Here is a 12,761-nt window from a genome sequence, read left to right as displayed (position 1 = left end):
ATCTAAGCAGTTTGTTCCTAGAGTGATCAGGTTGTGATCAATATATTCTAGAAGACTTAGACGTTGTCTAAGTGGAAAACCATTGTAATCTTGTGTGATTAGTGAATTAAATCCTCAGGTGAGGTAAATCACTCCAAGGGGGTGGACTGGAGTAGTTTAGTTAACAACGAACCAGGATAAAAATCATTGTGCAAATTGTTTTTATCTTACAAGTTTTAAAGCTACACTTATTCAAACCCCCCATTTCTAAGTGTTTTTCTATCCTTCATCCTGGTCACCTTTGGGAGGTGGAGGTGGCGGTGGATCGGAAGAAACTCTGGTAGCTAAAGGCCCTAGAACATCAGATGTTGCCGCAGATGGCGTGACCCTAGGGTATGAGACAATGACGAACCACTCCAGGTAACCATCCTGACACTGCCCAGGTTGCTGAACCGCAACGGCTGTATCCATGATCTCACGGGGGGAGCTGAGGATGTGACTCTAAAACTAGCGATCAATGCCACCAGCCGGAGTCTCTATGACCGGTCGTGGGATGCCTTGTATATAAGCATACTGGCATAGACACCTTTCAGGCAAGTGTCTAGCCACATGACTCTCCCATCCGACTTACCCTGAATATAAGGAAGATACCCCAAAAGGACAATGTGCGCAGTGAGCTGTATAAGGTGTCCAGATGACATCATCTAGCGTTAGAGCATCCAACCTCCGTATGTACTCTATCAATCCTCCTGGATTGGTCTTTCTGGCCTTCCACCTCCTCGCACATGGGTCAGCAGCCGCATAACGCTGGATCTTTCGCTCACAGATGTGAGGGAAGTGGTCGTAGATCTAACACTACATAAATAAAAATAATCAGGCCCACGTAAATTTTAATAAAACACAAAAAACCATGTAATAAAATATACATGTAACCAGCTCAGGTAACCAGCAAGCTGTCTGGTGTCAGGACGAGATGCAACATCAAGCGTCGTGTACAACATCGTCAATGCCGCCACTCCCCATGCCCAACATGGGGTCTCAAGGTTGTTGAACAGAAAAAGATAGAGGACATAAATATATACTTCAAACTTGTCTTCAAAGAGAGTACATGCTACTAGATGTAACATGTACCCCTAGCGGCAGCCTGGTACCTCCCTGCATCGGCAAACTGTTGATAAATCTTCCTCAACCAAGACATCCAAAGGTGAAAGTTGTGAGTATCACCAAACTCAGTAAGGACAACCACCTCATCAATCTCAAAATCATCCATCACCATGCGCACCGCCGTCGCCTGGTCCTTATGAACAGGTGTAAAAAACGTACAAGCGATCGGAAGGTGAAACAAGGAATCCACATCATCCAAAGTCACCGCCATCTCCCCGAATGGAAGATGGAAAGATGATGTCTCTGGGTGCCACCTCTCAACAAAATCTGATAATAGAGGGTCAGTCAACATCATCAGGGAGAATTCAGTAAAGTCCATCAGATGGAAGTCCCGAGCTATCCTCGCCACCTACTCAAGCATCGGTCTCTCGGGGAAGTTCTTCAACTTCGACCCGCGAGAAGCGAGCTTCAGCACTGGACGCTCCTTTAACAAAAAAATACAACTAAAACAAAGTAATATAAATTAAATTGCATAATTTGTTACATACCTCGCCCTCCCATATCCTATAAGCGACATGGTCAATCCTGTTAAAACAGACATGTCAGAAGTTCCTCTTGGAAAAGCTTCATAGGTATGTATTGATGGCTCCGTAGATGCACCCCCTCTCCTCAACAACCCCCTCCTCAACCACATCCACTAGCTCCTCGGCGACAAGCATCGACTCCCGAACAACAGTCATCGACTCCTCAACAACAGGCACCGGCTCCTCAACAACGGGCACCACCGCCTCATCAACCTCATCCTGAACCACCTACTCGTCCACAACAGTGGACGCTCTACCACCCCGGCGGCGAAGTGCGCAGACCCCCCTCCCCGCCTGCTCAGGCCTCCAATTCCAGTTAGAACCGGTCGAAGGAACACATCCAACACGTAACACTGAGGTACCAACCTCATCAACAGCCGCGCGAGCAAGAGCGTCGGCTCTATCAATGGCCTGACCCGCAAAAGTACCATATGTGCCTCTAGTCCTTATTGAAAAAGTTAAAAATATAAGAAAAATAGCATTTAAAAAAAATAGAATTACGTGAAATTTCAAAATTTCCGGAATGAGAATCTGTTTCGAAAATTTCAAAATTGCCGATATTTTTATAACTTTATAAGGATACCAAAAATTGTGAAATTTCCGGTACAAAATACAAGATATTTTAAAATTTCCGGAAGAAAATACAAGATATTTTAAAATTTCCGGTAGAAAATACCGGAACTTCCACAATTTCCGGTAGAAAATACCGAAATTCCACAAAATCTACGTAAAGTTACTTGTTTTCGCCAAATTTTCGGTATGCACGTCAAATTTCCGATATCTCCCAAAAATTTGAATATCCGATGTTGGCATAAATTTCTTAAAATGTGGTCATGAATTGATTTTGGACATTTAGGTCAGTTCATACATTTTGGAGGATGCCAAGTATAATTTCGGTGGTGGTAAGTTTAATTCTCCCAAGAACCAAGCTATTGGGCCTTATTTATAAATCGCGGCCCATCGAAACAAAGCAAATCCTCGGCAACAAGAAACCTCCCTCTTCTAAATTCTTCAAGGTCCCACGATTTTTCACTTTAGCATTCACCACCGAAACTCAATTCGCGAGATTTTCACTACTTCTATTTCGTAGTTCATCCTCCTTCTAATTTCACGTCAACTCCAATTTAGGGTTTCCCACTCCTCCTTCTCCGATGGCTCCCGATGCTAACCGTGCCGGTACCGGCGCCAGCACCAGTGGAACTGCCAAAGACGAAGCAGCGGCTAAGAAGAAGATCGAGAGTGAAGATCTGGTAAGTCGAACAGCCTGGATTCGAATTTTGTTGTTGTTCCATTACTCAGTTTACGGTTCGCGTGTCTATTAAGCTCTATTGAGTAAAACAAATTCGATTGTTTGTGGTAATCCGTGCAGTCAGATGAGGATTTGGCTTTGAAGCAACAACTCGAGTTGTATGTTGAGAGGGTTCAGGATTCCGAGCCTGGTTTACAGAAGGTTGCTCTTGAGAGCATGAGGTAAACCTAATTTTATAGTTGAGGGTTTACTTTAAGTGATTAAGTGAAAAAATTTTGATTCGAGTGGGAATTGACTTATTTCTATTAAATTGTGCATTTGTGTATTGAGATTGAAATCTGTGGTTTTGTATTGTAGACAAGAAATTCGTACTTCCACTAGCTCCATGACCTCAGTTCCCAAGCCACTGAAGTTTTTGCGTCCCCATTATGGCACTCTTAAGGCATATTATGAAACTATGGCGGAATCAGAGTTGAAGGTATTGCTAGTTGTGTGTTTTAGGAATGATTTTGGAGTAAGTATGGTATTATGTTGCCTGACTGGTTTTTATTTCCTTATTGCAGAAGTACTTGGCAGACATATTATCAGTTTTGGCCCTTACAATGTCTGCAGAAGGAGAAAGAGTGAGTTTGCTGTATTTAGAAACTAATTAGTGTTTTTGGGTTATTGCTTTAATATTATTCAAGTTTGGGGGGTGTACCTTCATAAAGACATATTTTAATACTCAGTTCTGATTTTCCCTTAGTCCGATTTCCTACATATTCTCTTCTTTCCCTTTCCCATTGCATCGCCCATATTACATTTTTCTTTTTTTACTTTCTATCTCCCCCTTCTTTAAACCTTAACTTTCCACTGGGTTCTTCTGGTACACAATCTTCTTCCTTTGAAACCATTAACAACAGTTTTCATCTAGCTGTTATATTGACTGTTTCCATTGAATCTGCCAGGAAAGTCTCAAATACAGATTGCTAGGTTCAGAGGGCGATATTGGTTCATGGGGACACGAATATGTTAGGTGAGAATTATTTTATTCTTCTTTGTGTCTACTTTATACTGTTGAAGATGAACTTCCGCTATAAACAATTGATAACTAATTAAGTTTTGGTGACAGAGTTTTGACTGAAAAAGAGTTGATTATATCATCAATCTAAATCTTATGTTTTCTTTTGATGTCAGGAATTTGGCTGGAGAAATTGCCCAGGAATATGCAAAACGACAGGTTAGGCATCTAAGCTAACTTACATGCCTTCACTGCAGCATTTTTCGTTACTTGTTTTTTTTAGTAATGTTAACAATTGCAAATTTAGTTCTGTGTTATGCATATAAGTGATTGATTTCTAATTTTGCTTTGACAGAGTGAAGAGGCCCCAATTGATGATCTCATGGAACTTGTACAGCAGATAGTTGCTTTTCACATGAAGGTATGATCTATAGCATTCATTTTACTTAATAATGTTAATATATGTAATATTGACTCACCAAGATGTGTTATATGATGATTGCTAATAATTGTTTTTTGACCAATTTTAATTTTTGCAGCATAATGCTGAACCAGAAGCTGTTGATCTTTTGATGGAGGTAAAATCTCACATCCTTTTTTGGTTTTCCAGATCTATTCAGATAGTAAACTGAATGACATTTTCATGTAATCAATGTTTATTGTTAGGTTGAAGACCTAGATATGTTGATCGAGCATGTTGACAAAACAAATTTTAGAAGGACTTGCCTGTATCTCACAAGTTCAGCTAGGTAAGTCCGACCTCATGTTATATTTTAAGAGAATCAATTTACTTCAGAACAGTTATGAAGAAAGAGAAAACAATGGTTTGTCATAAAGGTTCAACTTCTGTGTCTTGTGGTTCCAAGATTTTTTGTTTCACAAACTCGAACACCCGTTTCTTTGGTTTCCCTCATATCTATCGAATTCTATGTCAATATCTATAATTTTTTGAATTGTCTTAATTTAATTGGTAAGTGATGTCATTGGTTATCATCCTGGACACATCAAAGTGATAAAGTGATATGGTGCTTAAAAAATGAGAAATATTGTTAGCTTTACTGACACTTGGGCCATTTAATACTGTTCTGGCCATGTCTGTTAGAATACCAAGTCCAACTGTCGAAGTCAGAGTTTTAGATGAGAGAAAGAATGGAGATTTCAAGATATGATTAAGGCAGTGATGATGATCTGCTGGTGCTAAAAGGTTAAGCACTAATCCCTATTGTAGGGGTACATAACTCCTAATCCTAGTTGAATAGGGAAATTAATCAATATGATAACCAGTAATAAAACCTAATTCTATTCTATGAGATAATTCATGACACTCAGATACAAATGGTATGATGATAAGGTATTTTCCGACATAATAACACTAAGGATTGGAAGTTATTTGTTCATGTGACAGAATAGACCAAAATGACATGTTTCTGTAGCCATTGCCTTGGATATGAAGATAATTAATTTTGTTTGGAAAGCATTTAAAAAGCGGTTGTTATATGTTACTAAAGGTTTATTAGATGGAGTTTCGCTTGCAACTGGGGAGAATAGTTTAAAGTTCTGTTTGATATATAGCCATTGGCTTGGCTCTGGATCTATTGAGTTGTAAGCATCAATTTGCATGACAACGAGGTCTTGTACATGTTTATTTTTTTTGGGTTAAATGACTGACGGATTAGCAATTTTTTATTAATTTTACAGGTATCTTCCTGGACCAGATGATATGCTAGTTTTAGACATTGCATATTTAATCTATCTAAAATTTGAAGAATATCCAAATGCACTCCAAATCGCATTGTTCCTGGATAACCTGCAGGTGTGACACTGGAATTCTTTGACTCTTGTTGTGATTGATTTTCTCTATATGGATTATCGATGTACTGTAAAGAACTGATTTCTAAAATGTGTTCCTTTAAAGCAGTTGTGGTTTGAAACTAACTAGTTGCTGTGTTAACAGTATGTGAGGCAGGTGTTCACCTCTTGTGAGGATGTTCTGCGAAAGAAGCAATTTTGTTACATACTTGCACGCCATGTAAGTCCTGGATTCTGTGTTAGTATTTGGTGTACATTTTTTAACTGAAATTTCCTTGCCTGTGATGTTATATGTAACTGTTGCATGTCAGTTTTTTTACAAGTAATTAATATGCTCAACTCTAGCTGTATGTTGGCAATGGCAAAGCTAAAGGATGTCTGAGACTGAAAATTCCATTCTAAATTATATTGGGGACTCTTTTTTGACGGTTTTAGTGATGCATTCAGGGAATCACTTTTGAGCTTGATGAGGAAATGGTTAATGATGACGAAGACCGAGAAGTATTGCAAGATATCATAAACAATTCTAAGCTAAGTGAAGGATATCTAACTCTTGCTCGTGATATTGAAGTCATGGAGCCCAAGTCCCCTGAAGATATATACAAGGTGTGTTTGTGATGTTAAATTTACTTTTACTGCAATGAACACTTGACTAAATATGACTCCCTGTTCATGTGAAGTTTTTACATCCAATGCTCTGAGATTTAAGTTTTTATTAATTCAAATATGGTTCAGATGAAAGGAAACCTAGTGGTTGAATTCAAGTATATACTTAACGAGTTTCTGTTGAGATTGAATTGATAGTGAGTACCCAGGTTTGATCCTTGTCTAGAACAATTATTGGCCAGAATTTACTTACCTACCAATGAACACTGAATTACTAGAGTTCTTTTTCCCCTGCAAACCGGAGTGCTAAGACAATTTTGTTTGGCAAAAGGATAGATAAGTGAACCGTGTTTTTTTTATTTGGTATGCATGTATTGCTTTTGCGGATTGCATATGGCCGTATGTCATTTCTTAGAGTTTTCTATTGAAAATTGCATGTGATTGAAGACCCAGTTGACTCTGATTTGTTATGTGTTTGTTGAATTTTAACCCATTTGCTTAGGCCAAAATGTTTTCTTTTTTTTTGGTTAAAAAATTATTTAGTTATTATGAGAATCCATAAATTAAAATTTTTTGGCCTAAATTAGTGTTGTTGTAGTAGTGTGTCACATTGTTGATTTTCTGTTACCTCACGTTTTATTCTGATTTGTTTTCTCCTAGGCACATTTGCTTGATGGACGTGCAAGTGCTGGTGCGAGTGTTGACTCAGCCAGACAGAACCTTGCTGCTACTTTTGTTAATGCATTTGTTAATGCTGGGTTTGGTCAGGTACATTGAACCTTTATATTTCAAGATAATTTTAGATGTATATGTTGTGATTCAATATTAGTATTTATGTTGTCCTTCCATTCCATTATTGTTGTCCAGGATAAGTTAATGACTGTTGCATCCGATTCTTCAAGTAGTGGTTCTTCTGGAAATTGGCTTTTCAAAAACAAGGAACACGGGAAGACTAGTGCTGCAGCAAGTCTGGTATGAGTTTCTTACCGAATCATCATTATTCTTTTAATTTATAATTTATGGATCATATTAATATGATTTTCTATACTTATAATATTATCCCTTGTTTTATAACAGGGTATGATTTTACTCTGGGATGTTGACTCTGGACTTGCACAACTTGACAAATACTTCCATAGTAATGATAACCATGTCATTGCTGGTGCATTACTGGGAGTTGGAATTGTCAATTGTAGTATCAAGAATGACTGTGACCCTGTGAGCTCCTCATATTTATTCCTTTCCTCGGTATGATATGTATATCTTAATTTTCTGTATTTGACCTTATTTGATTCCTTTGCAGGCAATGGCACTCCTTGGTGATTATATAGATAAAGAAGATAGTTCAACCAGAATTGGTGCAATTATGGGATTAGGAATTGCATATGCAGGTTCCCAGAATGAGCAGGTGAGTAGTTTCTTTCAGTAATACTAGTTGAGATGCTTGTGGCTTTTTATTTGAGATTATAATTTGACTGATTGCTTCTCTCAGTTACGATACAAGTTGGCACCTATTCTGAGTGATCCTAAAGCTTCACTTGATGTGATTGCTTTCACGGCAATTGCATTGGGCTTGATCTACGTGGGTTCTTGCAATGAGGAAGTTGCTCAAGCAATAATATTTACGTTGATGGACCGGAGTGAATCAGAGTTGGGAGAGCCCCTTACACGACTACTACCACTTGGCCTTGGTCTTCTTTATCTTGGGAAGCAGGTATTTACCTGATTGGCAGTTTCAATTGCCTCTTTTGTTGTCCTTTTGTTTTTTTCAGTTAATTAAAAAGACAACCTTGATTCTACAAAACTCCCACCATGCAAGGTCCAAATCAAAGTTGGATCTTTAGTTTCTGAAAACATTGAATAGTTAGGAGGGGTTTTCCTATTAGGTTGGGTCAAAGTCACTCGTGTAATATTTACTCCATAATGTGCTCTATTACAACAGGAAAGCGTGGAGGCAACAGCTGAAGTTTCAAAGACTTTTAATGAAAAAATTAGAAAGTATTGTGACATGACACTACTGTCATGTGCCTATGCTGGAACTGGGAATGTTCTCAAGGTACACTCTTATAATATACTTAACCTTTAAATGAAAAGATTTCTGCTGCAGCCTTTAATGCTTATAATTGCCGGTGCTTATTTCACGCAGGTGCAAAATCTTTTGGGTCATTGTTCACAACATCTTGACAAAGGTGAAATGCACCAAGGTCCTGCAGTTCTTGGAATTGCTATGGTAGCAATGGCTGAAGAATTAGGTGTTGAGATGGCTATTCGATCGTTAGAACATCTTCTACAGTATGGAGAGCAGAATATTCGCCGAGCAGTTCCTCTGGCACTTGGTCTGCTCTGCATATCAAACCCAAAGGTAAAATAGATTTGCCTCCCTGCTTAGTATCACCCTGGTATTGTTATTTATCAGTATAGAACACATTATGACCTTGTTCTGAAAAGACGACAGATGGTAAACATCTGTTGCAATCTCAAGCAAGATTTCGTGTTTGTTTACTTTGCTGATTGCCAACTCTTTAATTGATTGTCACAGGTCAATGTTATGGATACCTTGAGCAGACTTAGCCATGATACTGATTCAGAAGTAGCAATGGTAAGATGGTAGAGCCTCTTAAATCATTGCTGTCTATGATATGATTTTTATTTTTTGTAATAAATTTTTTTGTATGCTACAGGCAGCTGTTATCTCCTTGGGTCTAATAGGCGCTGGAACAAACAATGCTCGGATTGCTGGCATGCTACGCAATCTTTCAAGCTATTACTACAAGGATACCAGCCTTCTATTTTGTGTATGTTTCATCTATAAGCTGTTCTTATTTTTTAATTCCGGTTGTTTCAATGATCTCTGATTTTCTTTTCTGCCCTACAGGTGCGAATTGCCCAAGGTCTTGTACATTTGGGAAAGGGACTCCTTACACTTAATCCTTATCATTCTGACCGGGCCTTATTGTCACCGTAAGTAAATTCTTATTTTCCCATCTTCTGTTGTCTCTTGACTGAATCTTTTTATTGTCATATAGCAAGCTAATTTGAGTTGGTGACTTCAAATGACATTGGTTCATTGTGATAATTCTACTTGACATTACTTCCCTTTAAATTTTTACAGGACAGCACTTGCCGGCCTAATTACTATGTTACATGCTTGCCTCGATATGAAAGCTATTGTGTTGGGAAAATATCACTACGTTCTCTACTTCCTCGTTTTGGCAATGCAGGTTTGTATGAGTCTCATTTCTTCTCTTTTCCCCCATTGAAACTGGTTTTAATTATACTCTGTTGCAACAGCCAAGGATGTTGTTGACTGTGGATGAGAACTTAAAGCCTCTATCAGTACCTGTCCGAGTTGGTCAAGCTGTGGACGTTGTTGGACAGGCAGGTCGTCCTAAGACGATCACTGGATTTCAGACCCATTCTACCCCTGTTCTCCTGGCTGCTGGGGATAGGGCAGAGCTAGCCACAGAAAAGTAATTCTACTACTACTGCCATGTAAACTTTGAAAATGAGCTTTCTTGTCTCTGTCATACTAACAGTTGTTTTTTCTGCAGATATATTCCCCTATCACCAATTCTTGAAGGTTTTGTAATATTGAAGGACAATCCAGATTATAGGGAAGAGTGAGGACCTTAATGATGTTTTTCTCATTTCTTTTGGTGTGTGAACAGTGCTTAGTTATCTTACTTTTGAAATAGTTAAAATGTAAAAGGAATCATTTTAAATTATTCTCTCTTTAATCTGCCAATTTATGAGCATTTTTCTAACGTGTATTTGATGATGCATTATTTTGCGGTGCTGATTAATTTGAAAGATAGTTTATTAAGTATGCAGGCAATGTGATTAGATTTTATTCGTAAATTTAATTATTGGGAAAAGCTAACATGTGTCCCAAGGACACCAGTTAATGAAATATTTATAGATTTTTTTTCTTGAAATGCGTGCATTTAGGGTATCGAAACTTTAAATATAACTTTATTGCATTTATTTATATGAAACTTTTTATATTTATAGAATCCTTAACATGTGCCCTAAATTCACATGTTAGCATGATCCTAAATAATTTTGTAGAGAATTTATTTAGAATTGAATTTTATTTTCTTCTTTTTGAAGCTCTCTAAAACTTTTGACATGAGAGACAATTATGGAATCAAAAAACGGAACCATATTTGAATTTCAAATATTTAGATATTTGTAAGTTTTCGGAAAGGAGGATGGTTTTATTAAATTCATTTCATAGTATTATTATGATATTATCTCTCCCTTACTTAGGGATGGCTCAAAAAATGAGGAGGGAGATGTTGAAAGTACTATCTAAAATAAAACTTTAGATCTTTTCAAAATCTTCATTCTTCCAAGTCATATTTTCATAGTTTTAACATAGTATAAATTCTCAAAATATGTCATTCTTATAATCAATGTTAAAAGTACTTCATATAAGGTTAGTCTTGAAAAAAAAAACATGTAAGTTTTCGGAAGGGATGCTAGTTTTGTTAAATATATATCTTTAGTATAATTATGGTATTATGTTTTTCTTACTTAAAGAGGGAGATAGTTAAATTAAGAAAAAATATTGTTGAGTGGTGAAGACTTACACACACACATATATATATATGTATATATATATATATATAGATTGTGAGAATGAATCTGAACAATTGGATTTTAATATAAATGGTGGAGATTATGGGTGGATCATTTTTTTCCCTCTCCTATATCATTTATTTCAAAATGGAGGAGAGAAAAAAAATTCACCCATAATCTCCACCATTTATTTTAAAATCCAATGGTTCAATTTATTCTCACATTCTCATAGAATATAAAAATGACATTCTCATATGATATGTAATATATATATCATATATATATATATATATATATATATATATATATATATATATATATATATATATATATATATATATATATATATATATATATATATATATATATATATATATATATATATATATCAAATGTTAAATATGATATAAAAATAAAAATTATTAGTTAAATATAAAATTTATTTAAAACAATTTGTATACATAATAGGTAATCATGACTAATATTTTATTTTGGAGTTTGATAAAATTTAAAGTAATGAAAAGTTAAACAATGGAATGGAAGTAAAAGAGATCTATATTTAATAAAAAAAAAGTTATGTTTATATCAAAAACAACCAACCGTTTTTACCAAAATAAAAGCACGAACAGTAATTAAAATATACCTCACACGTTGGTTGAAAATAAATCTGTTTTTATGTTCTAAAAAGTTTGGCCTATAATAAAGGAGGTATAAATATTATCCAACTAAAATTGAAGTAAACAAATTATCCTTATTTTAAGTTTAACTCTACTTGTGATACATTCTTATTTTAAAATAAAATTAAAAACAAATTTATTACAGCTGATTGATCGAAATTTAAATATCAAATATCAAATCTTTTTAAAATTTTGTAACAAATTTCGTAGGGAATATGGATATGTGATAAGATATTAATATTATTTTGTTTTTAATTTTCAATCTTCACCAATATTATAAATACATACATCATAAACACTTAGAATCACAACACTTGATCAACATAACCACACATTATTGAGAGAGAAAAAAAACAATGGCTATAGAGAAGAAAAGTGCATTGTTACAAAATTCAGAAGAAGTCTTGATGAAAAAGAGATCTATGGCTATTGAGAAGATCAATGCATATATGAAAAAATTGGAAACGATGAAGAAGGAATTTGATCCATTATCTCATTTTACTTTGCATAGAGTATTGTCTAAAATTTCTCCACAATTTTATGCCAAAGATGAGTTAACAAAGATAGAGAAAATCAATCAAGTTTTGTTTAAAGAAACAAATCGTTCTCTTATTTCAAAGTAAAATGGAAAGAGGAGAAGTAAGTGCCTTAAAAAGGTGTCGTCCAAGTGATAAGTGTTGGGTGTAAGAATAACATTACTTGATATTATGTTAAATATGTTGATAACTTGATAAGTGTCAAATGTTTTATCTAAATATTAAAATTTTGGTACCATTTGAGAAAGTTTTGGTGGATAGACAAATGCTCATAATTATAATTATAATTTTTATTATAGTGGTCATTGAATAACTAATAATTATAATTATAATTTTGATAAATAGTTATGATTTTTATAATATTGGTAGTTGGATATTATTATTATTATTATTATTATTATTATTATTATTATTATTTTCTTTTATTATTATTAATACATTTTTTTTTATTATTTATACAGGGTTAATTTAATAAATACTATAATTAAGATTTTGTTAAGAGTTTCTATCATAAGGATACATAGTTAAAGTTGCCATCATGTCAACCTTGAATTTATATATACTAGATCTATTGCCATGTGTTGCTCGAGTTTGATTAGAATTTTTATATTAATAATATATATATATATATATTAT

At 35.1% G+C, this 12,761-nt stretch overlaps 1 protein-coding gene across 1 annotated transcript; it reads left to right on the top strand.

Moving 5' to 3' along the window:
- Positions 1–2,668: 2,668 nt before the first annotated feature.
- Positions 2,669–10,157, top strand: LOC131602345 (26S proteasome non-ATPase regulatory subunit 2 homolog A). Its single transcript, XM_058874430.1, has 25 exons — positions 2,669–2,917; positions 3,037–3,137; positions 3,274–3,394; positions 3,480–3,539; positions 3,864–3,931; positions 4,093–4,135; positions 4,272–4,337; positions 4,456–4,494; positions 4,583–4,665; positions 5,615–5,729; positions 5,871–5,945; positions 6,173–6,331; positions 6,992–7,099; positions 7,199–7,303; positions 7,409–7,549; positions 7,635–7,739; positions 7,824–8,045; positions 8,274–8,387; positions 8,478–8,693; positions 8,871–8,930; positions 9,013–9,126; positions 9,207–9,292; positions 9,444–9,552; positions 9,623–9,801; positions 9,883–10,157. The coding sequence occupies exons 1-25, from the start codon at positions 2,819–2,821 to the stop codon at positions 9,953–9,955; spliced, it is 2,661 nt and encodes an 886-aa protein (XP_058730413.1). The 5' UTR covers positions 2,669–2,818; the 3' UTR covers positions 9,956–10,157.
- Positions 10,158–12,761: the final 2,604 nt, after the last annotated feature.

This window comes from Vicia villosa, linkage group LG5 (genome assembly GCF_029867415.1).
Source record: "Vicia villosa cultivar HV-30 ecotype Madison, WI linkage group LG5, Vvil1.0, whole genome shotgun sequence".
NCBI lineage: Eukaryota > Viridiplantae > Streptophyta > Magnoliopsida > Fabales > Fabaceae > Vicia > Vicia villosa.
The sequence above is the reverse complement of the archived record's forward strand: the minus strand, read 5'-3'. Positions and strand labels throughout refer to the sequence as shown.